We start from the raw sequence: 15,183 nt of genomic DNA, 5'->3' as shown, positions 1-15,183 counted from the left end.
TCTTTCCGTCAGATTTCGGCTGTGTAAATCACATTACTGTCAGTGATTTCTTCCGTTGAGACTCGACTCGTCCTGACTACTACTCTCTAGTAGTTAATGAGAGCCGAGAATCTCTCTAGCTAGTAGATTTGTGTTAATGCGACACGTCAATTTGATGGAGTGATTTTGCCGCTCAAATAACGGTTTTGTGCTATGTAGAAGGGATTGTCATTGTCAATTGTTAGCATTCGGCGCCAAATACGTGGATCTTCGAGACGTTATTTCTTCACAGACATACGCCTTTTCATTTCGCCAAGACTTCTGAATAATCGAGCCGCGTCTGTTTTCACTACAGAGACTCTAAAAGGATGCAAGGTGGTCAGTGCTACCTACATCCATTCATTGTCAGTTTGTTTACTGGCAATGGATCAACTTTACCTAGACACGAAAGGTCGTCTCGATGTAATTTGATTTCAAGATGGAAACATAACTCACGCAAAAACAGAATCACCATCCAGCTCCTTTTTACGAGGCTCGAGTCTCAGCTTGCACCATCCTTTGCCACACAGTTAGGAGGTAGAAAACATAAACAGCCGTGCAAAAGCTCAGAAAGCCTTGAAGGTGCTGTGCGTGCGGGATTTTGCTCTTATAAATTGTTGTCAAGGAAGATCCGGCCATCACTACATACCATAGATCTGTTAGGAAATCGAACGGACTGACATCCATAATTCAAAAGTAAACCCAATTCCAACACTTACAAAGAACCAAAACAGGATTGCGAAGAGCGGTCAGAAACAGGGCCTTCACCACCCCAGGAATACCACCACCGCGTATTCTCAGTGGGCTCCAATTACACCTATCGTGCAACCCATGAGTACGCGCGTTCGCTAGTGATCTTTTGCATCTTGAAATCGTATCTTTAGGAGCGCTGTTCGCGGCACGGGGCAGACGAGGCGCAAAAGGTGAAATGCAAGAAACATCCGCAGCAGCCAGGACACAAACCAAGGAGCAAGAAATGAATTTTGTTTCTTTTGTCATGTTTGGCAGAGCTATTGGCTCGGTAAAGGCTAATATTTTAGGCTACCGGTCCGAGAAGAATTAGCATCTAATGATGTATCACTGCTGTGGAACGATAAATTTGTTGCCGTGCTTGACAAACCGACCATCCACGACAATACGTAAGATTCGGCTGCGGCTTAATGTAAGCTAGCTGCAAGTAGAGTTGCTTCTTTAAGAACGTGTTTGTTGAGCCCTACACCCTAAGTTACAAACTCACCACAAACAGCTCATGTTCACAGTCAACTGGTTCATCGCAAGTAGAAAAGTAATGGATATACCTACACATACTCACTATCAGCTAGCTATGAACAACTAGATCTTTTACTAAGTATACTACCAATGCTAGCAGGCAACGCATTTAACGTTTTACCTCTCCTGGCTTTGAAATGACCAGCTGTTTCCATCGATCGCGGCCTCCCAGTAGGTCGGAAATCTGTTGCAGCTTAGCACATTGCTCCGGTTCGTTCATGTAGTCTTTGGTGAGTTGTCGCAGCTTCGTGAGCTTCTTGGGGTCCGTGACATCGATAGGAAATTCATCAGGCATCCCGATGACTGGGTTAAACCGAAAATACCGTGTCTTCGATACCGATGAACGCGGACCCAATATTGACGATTCCCCCAGGATATCCTCCAAGATGTGATGTATTTGCTCGCCATCAGTCGCACTGTTAACGATTTGACCAATGATTCCATCCCATCCTATTCGCGGTGCGCTTTTTTGCTCTAAGAACGCTCCGGTACCAACCGATACAACCAGCTCAATTGGTATGTCCGGAAATAGTGTCCGAGCTTCGTGAACAGCAACTGCCGCAGGGTTACTGGCTACAATGCCTCCATCGCAATACATTTCCCCTCCCATCATGACAGGTTTGAAAACTGTCGGGGCCGCCGTCGACGCCCTAAGGGCATACCGCTGTAAGACACGAAAGGATCCTGGGTATCGCGAGCCCGCCGCTAATCGAGCACCTGGTGCATTCTTCAAACTAAGCTCTTTTTTATAGCTACCGGACTGAACGGACGGATGCTCGACGCTTAAAGGTAGACCAAGGTCTTCGCGAGCCTTGTCCGGATTGATCGTGAAGGGATCTCGGAGTTCGTCTTTTGCGTAGTTGTAGTTCCGAAACAAAGCAACGTGTGTCGGTGTGGATGACATTTTGGATGTCAAGCAACAGACCAATGGCACGGCTGGATCAGCTCGACTATCCAGCATTATCTTGTCTTGTAAAATCGTACTGAGGATGTTCATGAATGGAGATTCGTCGTATGACGCCGTCGTGAAAACCATAAGCGGAGTACTCAAAAACGGCTTGACAAAGATTTGCTTGATAAGCTGGTTGTATCGCTCTACGGCTTGGGCGCTAGATTCTCGACGCAGACCAATCAGAAAAGCAATAATCCCTCCAGTCGAGGTACCACAAATCAGATCGAATGAGTCTGCCACATCGTTGCCATTTCCGGCCGCGTCCATCATACACTTGACGGCGGAGACGGCCGTCATTCCACGCGAACCCCCGCCATCCAAGCATAGTATGCGAAGCCCCTTTTGACCCGGAATTTTCGGTCGCCATTGATTGTGTCCTATTGCCGCCAGAATTTGGTTAGCGGTACGTTGTACTTGCCCTTCGAGATCGTTGGCAATATTGGCCGCTTCCAAGAAAGGACGCCTCAAATTGGCTGACTCCTGCGTGACTGTCCTACGGCGTCGTCTCCAAAGCCATTTTGCCATTTCGACAGGATATCGCAACCACCGCCTACGCTGTTGCTTGCGAGCAAAGGACGAGCTTTGCAGAACGGCGTGAGCCAAACCATCTGTCTTTCGAATGGCTGCGACAGCATCGTCGCTGGCCACAATCACAGCCAAGAGTAATTGCGTAATGTATAATTTGCACCGTAGTCTGGTATCGCGACGTTGCTTGCGACGAATTGTGAAGCGATTCTGTACCGCCCAGGCGGCTTCGTTGACCGAGGCTTCCTTTCGCGATTGTCCTCGGGAGAGAGTTGGAGGCATCCCGTCCAAGCGTGTGGGACCATCTATATCACTGGCGTACTGCAAAAGAGTGCAGAAATCACGCATTAACGAGCCCTCCCAAGCCGCGTTGGCTCGCAAAATCCCATCCGTTAATACGGCGGATACCTCGGGTGAGATGGCGCACAAGTCTCGTAGAGCTCGACAAGCGCTGCAGGCAGCTTGAAAAGACTCTTCCATTCGGATAGGATTTCGAATGCCTTGGGAATCCATTGATGTGGTCGCGTTGTTCACTTTCGTGTTGGTAAGATAAGGTGCAACATGCTGCGCCCCTTCACGAATGGTCTCCAATACGGGATACAACCCTCCTTGATTGGCACAAAAAGTTTGCCAGTCAGCAACTGTTTCCGTGGAAGCGGCAATCGAAACAGCTAAGTGCCTCAAGTCGCGCCCGATGCGTTCTTCGTAGTGAGCTTTGCGTGACAAGGGTAGAATGACGGTGCTATCGGCCTGTTCCGGAGAAGTGGTCGTACCATCTCCGAGTAGACTCTTTTGCAAGGCGCTCAGGGGCAATGTTTGGAGTTCTTGACGCGCGCGGTCCCCATTAGAGAGTATAGTGATGGTGTTGTCGAGTTCCTTGGCGGTATCCCAATCCATGGTGGCCAGTTGTTCTTGGGATTGTTGTTCCTCCAATGGTTTGAGGTCCGGAGCCGTTCGTGCTTCTTCAGCACGATGCTCACCCCGAGGATCGAGATCCACAACGTCCTGTTCCAAAAAAGTTTCGTTTACGGCTAAAAGCGCTTCTTCCTTTTTCTGCAACTGCATGAGGAGTGATCCGAACGAGCCTGATGCGTTCCATTTCCAGACCGATTCATCCTGTTCTTTTTCGGTAATTTGATCCGCCAGACGTATACGAGATTGGACCAACGCAGGGGAACGCGTAGAATGTGGAACAAACGCGTGACTGCGGATGCTGATCCATCCGAGAAGTATCGCTACGAGTGTTGGTAATCCTAGCCGATGCTTGGGCGAGTTTTGGATCCAATCGGGACGTGACGCCGAAGACGGATACGCTCTTTTTCGGCTACCTTGTGGGGGAGACAAATGCTGCATCTGCGGAACCGGTGACTGTACACAAGTTGGACACGTGTTGCCTAAAGAGAGGCTCTGGGTTCACGCGAGTGCCTGACTGTGAAGCAAAACAAAAACACCCATCGAAGGCTGTTGTACGTTGCGAAGGTCTCATGACACTTTCGATATCACATTGCTCTCGCGAGGAGCCCGTTTGGCTTCTCGTGGAAAACCGTGTCCGTGTGGATTCCGTGTCCAAAGTGATGGCGCGACAATAATTGTAAACGACAGACAGTCCGAGCAGTAGAGCACAACCAACATTCTGATCTGAAATGAACGATAGTACAATCGCCTTTTTACAATTGGCTAAAGCAACTACGCTGGCGTGTCACTCTTATAGATATTCATTGTCATATTTGACGTATTGTACTTATACTTACATTTAAAGACCATTTTGTTCGGTGTCTGGCCTTGGCGCTGACAGGCATCTTTCTCTCCGAACGGTGTCACTGTCAATTGCGGCTAGAGTGGGCCATCCGTCAGTCTGGCATCCGCAAGCTGGCGTGCCGGCGTACCAGAACTCCCGACTACTACTAGTTAGAGTAGAGGAGCGAGACTACGCAACCAAAAAACACGACAAATTTCCCCCGACCGATGGACCCTTCGGCTCTCCAACGTCATCATCCCGGAAATTCCGGTTTTTATCCATTTCCAGGACGTGTGTCTGTTTCAAGTGCAAAACTCAATAGTAATGGAAGAGATGAACGAAGCCTTGGCGGTAGCTTTGAGCAGCAACGGCGCCGGGAGTAGCGTCCGGAGTAGAGGCCCAAAGCCCAAACATCCGCACAACCAAACGATTCAAGTCAAAATCGGTTCACACGCACCGCAGTCCATGACACCGGATCAAGCCGCCGAATACTTAAAAAGCATTGCCAATACGGGAGGCTTTGACGGAAGCTCGTCGGGCGCAGGTAGGGATGTTAAAATGACCTTTGGCAAGGGACCGACGGCAGCGTCGCTGACGACGGAACTCGCTGCCGCTGTGTCGTCCCTCGGAGGCGGGAACATTCTCCACAACTACGCGACGGCTGCGGACACGAACGCCGCCGTCGGTACCGCCATTCCCTTTGGTCCCAGACGATCTATTTGTGGTGACTCGGAACACGCCGACTTTGTTTTCTCCTCCAACTCGGCGCTTTCGACCCTCGACTTCGCCGCCTTGGCAGCGGTCGGTGGCGCCGATTTGCCCCACAAACGGAAAGACGGTGCACCCTGCACGGAAAAGGAAATGAAAGCGCTCATGAGCATGTTTGTAGAAATTATGGGACTGCAAATGAAAACCGATCAACTGCAACCGCCGATGCACGTTCGGGGTGATGTGCTTCAGGCATTCCCGTCGCAGTGTGCACCACCCCCATCCGGTTGGCCGGAAGAGCTGCTCTACCCCGCGTTACCGCCGACTTTGAATGATGACGACTCTTTGCCGGATCTAGAAGAAGCACCTGTGTGGTCGTTTGCGAGTCTAGGAAAATTGACGGCACTCCTGGAGCAAACGCCCCCGGTACCCGAACGATTCAACCCAGCTTCCGGTATTGAACGTTTGAACTGGGACTTGTTGGAACGGTTTGCCATGGAAGATGCCTTGGAACAGGAAGAGCGAGCTCGCAAGTCGGCAAAGTATGTGTCACAACAGCAATCTGCGTCGCGACAAGCCTCACAAGCTCGATCGGAAGCCGAAGCGGTGGCGAAACGACTCGACAAGGTCTTCCACGCGTGGCGCTCCAAAGTAGTCAGCGCAATCAACGTAAACGATGTTGACGCGTTGGAAGTCCTACTGGTGAATTCTCCCTCTGTTAATGACGAGAGAGTTGCCAAAACGCACTGGCGGGCTTTGGCTCCACAGCTTTTGGCCAAGAATCGGCAAACCTTGCCCAAGAATAGACAAGCGCGGGTGCTGCTGGCCACTCTGTTGGGACGCAAGTCGATAGACTTGCTATCAGAACCTCAACGGAATGGGCGTAGTGTACTGCATACGGCTTGCTTTCATGGTGATATAGCTCTGGTTCAGGCATTATTGTCATCCTGGGGCAGTGCTTCTGAGGGTTCGGATGAAAAACAGAAAAAAATCAACGTTCGCTGTCAAGATTCGGGATGGACACCGCTGCAATATGCTGTCGCGTCCGGATCAATGCGTGTTGTCGAACTTATACTTCAGCACGGAGCCGATATGCTGGTGCCAACGAACGATACACACACTTGGAAGCGACAAGGAAAGGGTGGTTTGACCGCTGTGGAACTAACCGACGTTATTCGTAAGCAAGCATGGAGTAAACAGATTGAAAGTCATGGTATGGCGCTCCCGGAAATTACCAAGGAACTTTTGTCGGGCACCGAAGCACGGCTCTATCTAGAGCGTTTGGCACAAATTGCGCATCGCTTGCGTGAGGTGGCGTCGCAAGGCAACAGCATCGAGCCACTGTCAGAAAAGCAATTGAGCAAACTTGAAGAGCAAGTCCGTCAGCAGGCTACAAAAACGCGCAAGCCAGAAGCCGGTTCAGTTACCAGCAACGATGGCAGCCTACGCAAACAAGAGTCCATGGCCAGCAATACGCCCCAGAGGTCGAGTTCTAAAGCGCAAAAGAATTATGCTGAAACTCTACCGGTATCGAAAATCGACACGAAAAACATAACAGAACCTGTGACAAAATCTGTACCAGAAGATCCAATGATTTCTGCCCTAATAGGTATGGGATTTGTACGAGATCAAATTATGAACGGTGTTCACGCTTGTGGAGGCATGGACCGAGCAACAGCGGATGACGTTGTGGCTTGGATTTTTGGACAAGATACAAGTCCAGCTGCGCCTGACGAATCTCCGAAAACAATAGAGGACCAACCCGCGTCTCAGATTTCCGGTGGTATCCAATCTCGTGATTCGCTCCGGCATGCGCGAGCCGCTAACGCAGCTGAAGTTAACCGTTTGACAACTTTGCGTAAAGCCGAAGAAGAAAGACTTGCCGCCGAGCGACAAGCCGCCCACCGGGAAGAGCAGCGTCGGAAAAATCGGGAATGGAACAATCGACAAAAGCGACAGGTGCAGACAGCCACAGCCGCGGATGTCAAGAGATCGTCAGGTGGATTGGAGGGTAAGGCCTTGCCTCCGAGATCGCTGTCGAAGCAGATCTCCGGCATGCCTGATAAAGGACCCATCCCGGCTGCCATGTCGGCGATGGCTACTGCCCCTACATCGACTTGGGTTAACAGGGAAGTTCGAGAAAATGGAAACGATTCCTCGACGGTCAATTCGTTTAATGAGATTACAACCATTGAGATCTACAACAATGACGACGCAACAGTATCGACTATTGGGAGTTTGCAAGCCCGTGCTACTTCCATTCCCGTTCCTTCATCACAGCCAGTCGCTCCCCCTGGCTTTGGGTTAACCGTTCCGGCTGTTCCGGAGGCGATGGAAGCAACGCATCCATGGGGCTTGACGCCAGCTGGGGTCCCTCATCTACCTGGAAACGATGGACCGGGGTGCTTTCTTCCTCCTCCAGGGCTCTCCGCCGACCTGAATAGTATGCAGCATCCAGCAATTTCAGGAGCTAGCGAGCGTCAATTCCCAATGAAGAATGATCCTATGGCGGGAGGAAGCATTTCCCGTTCTGCGGATTCTTTCACTAGATTCGCGACTGGGAACAATGGCACAGGTCTTTTGGGGAGTCATTTAATGTCCACGACAAATCCACCAGTAGATCCATCGTTGCTCTTTTCCGACTCGTTGACCGGTAATTCCTTTCGGAACAATCTTTCGCAACAAACTTGTCTACCGCCGTTGCCCTCGCAATCTTTCACAAACGGATCGTCGTTTTCTGGTCCGACGTTGCCATCATCTTTGGGTATCGGTCGGAGTGGGTTACCGAATCAAGCCGCTCACCTAGACTCATCATTCATCGAATCCATTTCTACGGGTGATCCCTTGCTGGATGGAGCCTCCCTGTGGGGCGGCATCGATCCCCAGTCACAATCACCGTCGGTGTTGCACAACTTGCTACACGAAGATTTAAATCATGACGGCATCTTTCCAGCTCCGCAAACTTCGGAACAAGAAAGAAGCTTTGCGACATGGGGGACAAATCAGCAACAATCTCACGCTAACCTGCATCTCCTTCACCAACGACCTACAGCTAACTCGCATCAACAACCGCAGTCTCTAAACGTGGCAAGTACTATGCAGCGAGATAACCGTGGCAGGTCCATATGGTAACGTCTCGCTGCTGATCTAATATGACATACCTATTCCCCGTCCGATTCTGTTGCACAAATGGCTTACTCTAGCTGCTATCAACAAGCTTGATTGTGAGCAAAAATCTAGGTATCCCTCTATGCTGTAGCTAACTCTTCGCCATCTCTCTTCTGTGCTAGCGGTAGCTCACTAGAATAGTATTGTTGCATGAATACGTGGGCCTGTTGAACTGATTCCGCTGGAAAGCTGGCCACAAGCTGCTGTCCAATAGGTACGACGCGCTCGGCGAGCATGCGCTGCACAAAAAGAACTTTCTGCTCATTGACCTGTCCCAGGGTTAGACTCGATCGTGGCGACGGGTCCGTCAAAGTATCAAGCCCGTCAAATTCAACGACGGCTGCCAGCCCTTCGTAAAAATCTCTCCGCAAATCCGCAACTTGTCGTGATTGTGGACGTGCATAATACTCTAAATCCTCCAAACACGACGGCAGCCGTAAGCTTGCCAGCGTGTAGACTTTTCCCGAGGCCCCACCACCAACTTTGCCTGTCAAAGCGGCCTTGGCACCCAGTCGGGCTTCAAGATATTTGGCACGTTTGGTGTCCGAAGAGTCGTCGGCACTTTGTAGTGTAATTGCAATATTCTGGGACCAATAGACAACGCGTAGTACGTTGACTAGACAGACTTCCAGTTGCCTACGATCCTTTGGCGTAAATAGCGCTTCTGAAGACGACGGAAGCGTAGCCAACGTAGATCCAATGGCGCTGAAGTGAATCAAAAGTTTCCGCCTTGAATTCTCTGCCATTGCTTTTTTCTCATTTTTAACATTCACCTCTCGGCTATTACAGGGGATCGAGAACGTTTCTCCTTCTGGAGATTGAGAGAATCGTTCAATTTGAATGACAGAGTTGGAAAAAGCAACACACCGTTGTAATCGCGGCCAGCCGTCTGTTGAAAACGCCAGGACATTTAGAGCACGGAAAGATGCAACAAATAAAAGAAAGGCTGACTTCATTGTCGATTCTTTCATAGAAAAACTGTGCTCTTGATCAATTTGTTACCAGTTCTTTTTCCAGGTCGACGCTTCGGCTTTCGATCTCCCGAGGATCGCTCGTTTGTGTTTTTCCCATCGATATTGTGATAAGGGCCTCATTCAAAATTCTCCGTCGCATCCGCGTTCCGAAACCCGGAACTCACTTGACAGAATAAGCGGAAGCATCATCCCCCTTGGGATTCTTCTGACTCTGAAATAACTGTAAAGAGGGAAAATCGCAGAAAAGGCGCGTAAAAAGACTGAAACTGGCGAGTCTCACGTCACAGTGAATAGAACCACTCGAAGCTCGGGAGGAGGAGGATATGGCGAACGACAAAACGGAGGATCTGTCAATACCACAGCCTGGAGTGTATACGTTACAGACGCATCCCACTAACAGTGTGAGTCACTGTGAAATGCTCCTTTGGACCAACAAGGCTGCATTCAAATTCAAAGTGTCCAGTATCTTTTTTTACTCCTTGATACTACCCGCGCGTCACGCATCAGCAACCGCTTTCTTACAATTTCCCTTGACTCTCACCTACGGATCGTTGTCGTCCTTGTCTCGTCACTCACTTTCGAACATGCCTGTTTCCACACGAATACTGCAAACCTCAACGCTAATGCTGGCGAAGAAAGAGGTATCCGCGCCTGGAACGCCTCTCTCGAAAAAAAGATCCACTGAACTAGAAGTGGACGTTGAAATAGAAACGACAGCAGTCGTCACGCCTTCACCGAAGAAAACGAGGCGGTCGCGCAATAAGAAAACAGCAGAAGGAGAGCACCGAGAAATCACAAAGGTGGAAGCAGTAAAAAATTCAGTCAAGAAAAGAGTTGTCACGCCGGAGCCGGGCTCCCATGGACCTCCGGCTGGATGGGAAGACATCTACGCGCTAGTGGTGGAATTGCGAAAAGATAGGACAGCGCCCTGCGACGACTCGGGATGTGAAGCCTTACCCGATCGTACGCAGACTCCCAGAGACTTCCGGTTTCAGGTCTTAATTTCTCTCATGCTGAGTAGCCAGACAAAAGATGCGACTGTAGGTGAAGCCATTCGGAGCATGCAGAAAGCTAATGTTTTGAACGTAGAAAGTATTGTTGCAATGGACGCATCGGAGTTGAATTCGTACATTAACAAAGTGGGTTTTCACAACAACAAAACAAAATTCATCAAGCAAACCGTGGAAATACTTAAAGAAAAGTTCGACAACGACATTCCGCCTACAGCATCAATCATGATGGAGCTTCCTGGAGTTGGCCCGAAAATGGCGTACATTTGCGAGAACGTTGCATGGAATCGGCAGACCGGAATAGGCGTCGACACACACATGCATCGTCTCTTTAACGCTTTAAATTGGGTCAAGTCTAACACTCCTGAACAAACGCGTGTCCAGCTCGAATCCTGGTTACCGCGAGATAAATGGGCTGAGGTCAATCTGCTGTGGGTGGGTTTCGGGCAAGAAGCACAACAGTTTAAACCAAAAATTATCGAAAAAGCGATTCACTGCAGTCAGCCGGCGAAAGCCTTACGTTTGCTCAAGCGATGCGGCCTTGACTACGCAAAGGAGGGAAAGAAATTAGGCATTGACGCAGAGATAAAGGCAATACTGGCCAATAACGACGTGTAATACTTCGCATGAAGAAAAGTGATCATAGGGAGACGCGGTCTCAATTCATACAAGTAATGTAAATGGTTCTCCCGGGAGGAATTCACAGCCAAGCAAGTTCTGGTTTCAATTGTCACACATTTCCGGAAACTGGAGTAGCTTTTGTACTTCTTCCGCGAAGCGCCGCGCAGCAACTATTTGTGTTTGATAGGGTGCAGATATTGTTAAAGAAAGTGATAGCATGGGTCTGGGTCTTTCATCGTTTGCTCGGCGTCCCTTCTGGCTGCAACGCTCCAAATGAACTCCACCGATAACAGCAACAACCGTAACTTCAGAGCAGCCCGAAGTAACGTCAATTTCCATGTTACTACTATCAAAGTCCGGCGTGGCAAGAACGAGGCACTCGCCAATGTTTTGGGCCTCGTCGCGCCAGCTATCCAATTTTTTCACTTCATCAGCTATTTCTTGAACGGAGAGATTGTCCACGTTCTCAAGCGTTACCACGCCGTCTGCATTTTCCGAAACGGAAACTCTCACAGACTCACGTGATTGGTCTACACGTTCGTCAATCAGTAGCCATGGTATCGTACAAGTTTTAGACCGCAAAGACGGTTCTTTTCTCAGAGCACGGGATATAGCCGCTACAACAAGATGCACTACGGACACATCGGAAGTACCTCTTCGAAGATCTGTTCGTTCCTCTTTCTTGTTCGCGATGAAACGCAGAATTCCCTTCAAATTCACGGAGAAACGGCATGTAACGGGCCCAGCAATTTGAGTCTCAAGCGGGATATGCGGGAGCACTTTACCCAAGTGCTGTATAGCGACTTGCCTTACAGCAAGAAATACACCAAGGCAAAACAGAGGGAACGACCACGAAGACCCCATGAGAATGCATACTTTATACAAAAGAAGAGGAGCAATCAAAATCGCAGCCTGCCTACCCCGTACGGGCAAATGGTCATCATTGTCCACTTTTATACCGTCTCTCGACGTCTCCGAACCGGCAAGAACAAGCGAATGGTTGGTTGTACAGTCGAGCGTTCCACGAACGGCGTCCGTCGAGTTTGGTTTGGGCAAGTGCTCCACAACATCTCGAATTAGATCGTCGTCCCTTAGGCGTCCGGTAAGTCTGAAAGGCACAACAGACCTGTGGCGATCCAGAAACTTTCCGAGTACAGCAGGGAGTCCCGCTTGCTGCTGCAAAACGATTCGGGCCAAATGTTTATTAATTCCACCCATTGGATCAAACGACAGGAGCCGTGTTAAGTGACACTGCCCTTCCCCAACCGGCCGCAGTAGATACATCGATATAATCAAGCGGCCTCGAACATGATGAGGCTCCACAGGTTTAACGCTTTCTGCATCGGGGCACGAAAACCCTATGATGCAAATCGCCCTTTCATCATCGCGGCCTACTACCTGCCAGTGCATCGCAATGGCAAACTCTCGCGCTGCTGTGGGCCAGATAGCGTTGTACGCGTAAAAATCCAAAAAAGTGTGCGCATTAAGAGTCCGTAAGCGCTCCCCAGTACGAAAAGTGGATTCGAAATTGGTACGACGTTGAATGTCAAGCAAGATATCCAAGATTTGTTTCGGAGGATGCTCTAACAACGCGATGCTTTTGATCATAGTCTGCCCACTGTTCGGATCCTCTTTTCGATACGCGGCATCCTCATCCCGCTCAAAAATCAACTTCCAACCAACGGTGGGTCCCTGATCGCAAATGGGCAAGAACTGTGCTAGCTTTTCCTCAATTTCGTTTGCCAGCGCATCCGGCAATTCTTTATACAGCGATTCACGGCTTCCTACACTCTTCCAGACTGTATCAGTAGTTGAATCTACTTCACGTAAATCATTCTCTCTGTCAAGGAGACGGTGTTCGTCATCTTCATGCTCGAAAGAATGATCTGGCTCCTCCGGAATGGAAATGGATCGGATGAGCGGCGGGGATCCAACCCGCGCCACCCTAGCGAGTTTGTTTATCCAAGCCGAGCGTCCTTCGGCCGTACGGACCGCCAAATGAATTTTGTTCTCCATTGAAGTTGGCGGAATGATCGTAAAGGCGAAAAGATTATCACGGGGTCTGCTAAGTGCATCATTCACATCCACGGTACAGCCGAGTAGATAAATAGTCCCGCGAGGTACTACATCGTAATCCAGCGTATTTTCGGAGACGGCCGAATCCCAAGAAGTCACCCGATCCCGGGCATTGGAACCTCCACCATTGCGCAAAGTTGGTTGTAGAGAAGCAGAAGTAGCAACATTTCGAGTACCTCTGTAGTGGTCATTGTCAGCGGATGAGACGTCAGGAATCAAGGGTAGAGCAATGGAGTTGATGGCGGTCGAAACGGGTGCCGTCAAGAGATAGTAGGTCAGGACTCCCTGGCCAGGCTGCAACACAAACCAGCGAGGTCGCCAGCGATTTTTAAAGACATCACGGCGTTTCCAAACAACTCCCTGTTGTCGATCCATAGTGAGGTCAAGTGATCGATGAGGATGTGACCAAAATCGCAAGGCTCCCAAATCTGGTAAGATACAGACTTCCGATTCTTCCACTTCGTCCAGTCCCGAATCGTGCCCCTCGTTGTCGTCGTCGTTGTCGTTGGCAGCAGCAGTGAACGTGGTGTTTCTGAGAACGCTTGGTAATCGCCGTATCGGTAAGGAGAGGCAGGAAGGAAAGATGGATGACATGTCGTTGGTCGCCTTCAGATTGTGAATTCTACCAGACGTTTTCCCTCCATGGTCGCTTGATCGTTGCAACAAGATAAACAGATTCGCTGAGTGTGTCTGTCCGGGTGAGGGTAGGGTTGAATTGCGTTCGTCGTTTAGGTGCGGGTTATATATCACACGATCCAAAAAAATGGTCACCGAAGCGACTATGGAAAGAATGAGCTTTACCCTGAGTGCAACAGCGAATCCGATCCCGTATTAAAATAAGGATATAAGAACAGTTCCAGTTTTTCGCACTAGGCTCAGTATTAACCAAGGATTCATCAAGCGTTTCAAATGAAGTTGGAAGCAAAACCGTTGAAATAGGTTTGATTTGCATCCCTGACAGTGAATGACCATTTAATAATTACAGTTCTTTGAATCAGGCATGAACCCAGCTCGCAATCTCCACATTGGCAGAGAAAATTAGACTATGAAAGTGGCAAATGATTTCAATATAACTCTATTTTGTTTGAATGATGAAATAAAGAGAGTTCATCCCAGATCCAGGAGTATTCCGACCCTTCTCGCCTTCCTCCTCAATAAGTGTTACAGACTCGACCCAGCTCTGATTTTCATACAAACGTCGCACTTCTGTCTCCGGTACGGAAAAAGGTGGCCCTTGCATATCAAAGTCTGTCCCGGTTTTTCGTTCAATGACAACCAATAAAATTCTTCCTCCGGGCTGAATCAACCTGCTCAGTACGTTCACGTACTCCTCTCTCAAACTGGGATCGATGGCAACAATGGACGCTCGATCGAAAATGGCGTCGAATCTGCCATTTGTTACTTTTTCATCCAGATGAAAAAAATCGCCCTTTAATAGGGCAATCTTTTCCCCAACCAATCTTTCGTATTCGTCCGTCTGGTCTTCTAACGGAGCAAGTTTTAAGTCTGTGTGTTCTTGGGCAAACTCTTCAAGCGCCTTCCGTACTCCATCGACTCCTACCACCTCCGAAACAGCATCAGCTTTGGCAAAGAATGCCAAATCCACAGTCTTGCCACACAGCGGTACGAACACACGAGCAGGAGTGGGGCATGCATCGCTGTCATGCAAAGTAGAAATAAGTCGATCACCGTAGCGCAAAATGGAATCATGTACCCCTTCTTCGTGCCAACCAATGCGACTGTCAGCCCACTTTCCGAGAAGAGATATGATAGAAAAGGCTTCTTAGTTACGAGTTTGGGACAAGAAACAGACTGGAGATTGCGTGGGAAATCTTACTCGCTCTGCCCATCGGCTCAGACGGTTCGAACTCTCCGAATTTGCCATTTTGGGAGAAGTCATCGACAGCGTATAAGTGCAGGGAACCGCAGCAAAGAGAAAGGATAGAAAAAGAGTAGCGCTGACTTTCATATCGCGTACAATCCTCAGTAGGCCGTGAAATGAATGGGTCTCCAGCTAGGCAACCAGTCAGGATTGGGAAGCGGCTGTGCTGTTTCTTCTTCGGGTTCGAAGAACTTCCGCACGAAAATTACGCGAGATATTGATCTGTTCAGAAAACCTAGAGA

At 49.4% G+C, this 15,183-nt stretch overlaps 5 protein-coding genes across 5 annotated transcripts; 2 read left to right on the top strand and 3 right to left on the bottom strand.

The window, feature by feature from the left end:
• Positions 1 to 157: 157 nt before the first annotated feature.
• On the bottom strand, positions 158 to 4,396 carry PHATRDRAFT_46193 (predicted protein; the record flags this gene model as incomplete). Its single annotated transcript, XM_002180418.1, has 4 exons — positions 158 to 659; positions 738 to 1,059; positions 1,409 to 4,132; positions 4,256 to 4,396. The coding sequence occupies 4 exons, from the start codon at positions 4,394 to 4,396 to the stop codon at positions 505 to 507; spliced, it is 3,342 nt and encodes a 1,113-aa protein (XP_002180454.1). The 3' UTR covers positions 158 to 504.
• Positions 4,397 to 4,826: 430 nt separating this feature from the next.
• On the top strand, positions 4,827 to 8,342 carry PHATRDRAFT_46192 (predicted protein; the record flags this gene model as incomplete). The annotated part of the gene is made up of 1 exon (XM_002180626.1): positions 4,827 to 8,342. The coding sequence occupies one exon, from the start codon at positions 4,827 to 4,829 to the stop codon at positions 8,340 to 8,342; it is 3,516 nt and encodes a 1,171-aa protein (XP_002180662.1).
• Positions 8,343 to 8,458: 116 nt separating this feature from the next.
• On the bottom strand, positions 8,459 to 9,124 carry PHATRDRAFT_36095 (predicted protein; the record flags this gene model as incomplete). Its single annotated transcript, XM_002180417.1, has 1 exon — positions 8,459 to 9,124. One exon carries the CDS (start codon positions 9,122 to 9,124, stop codon positions 8,459 to 8,461), a length of 666 nt encoding a protein of 221 aa, XP_002180453.1.
• Positions 9,125 to 10,215: 1,091 nt separating this feature from the next.
• On the top strand, positions 10,216 to 10,812 carry PHATRDRAFT_12645 (predicted protein; the record flags this gene model as incomplete). Its single annotated transcript, XM_002180625.1, has 1 exon — positions 10,216 to 10,812. A coding segment is annotated over one exon (597 nt), but the record flags the coding sequence as incomplete, so codon positions are not given.
• Positions 10,813 to 11,085: 273 nt separating this feature from the next.
• On the bottom strand, positions 11,086 to 13,653 carry PHATRDRAFT_36093 (predicted protein; the record flags this gene model as incomplete). The annotated part of the gene is made up of 1 exon (XM_002180416.1): positions 11,086 to 13,653. One exon carries the CDS (start codon positions 13,651 to 13,653, stop codon positions 11,086 to 11,088), a length of 2,568 nt encoding a protein of 855 aa, XP_002180452.1.
• Positions 13,654 to 15,183: the final 1,530 nt, after the last annotated feature.

Source organism: Phaeodactylum tricornutum, chromosome 9 (genome assembly GCF_000150955.2).
Source record: "Phaeodactylum tricornutum CCAP 1055/1 chromosome 9, whole genome shotgun sequence".
NCBI classification, from domain to species: domain Eukaryota; phylum Bacillariophyta; class Bacillariophyceae; order Surirellales; family Neidiaceae; genus Phaeodactylum; species Phaeodactylum tricornutum.
Note: the sequence above shows the minus strand (reverse complement) of the source record. Positions and strands in the feature narration are given on the sequence as shown.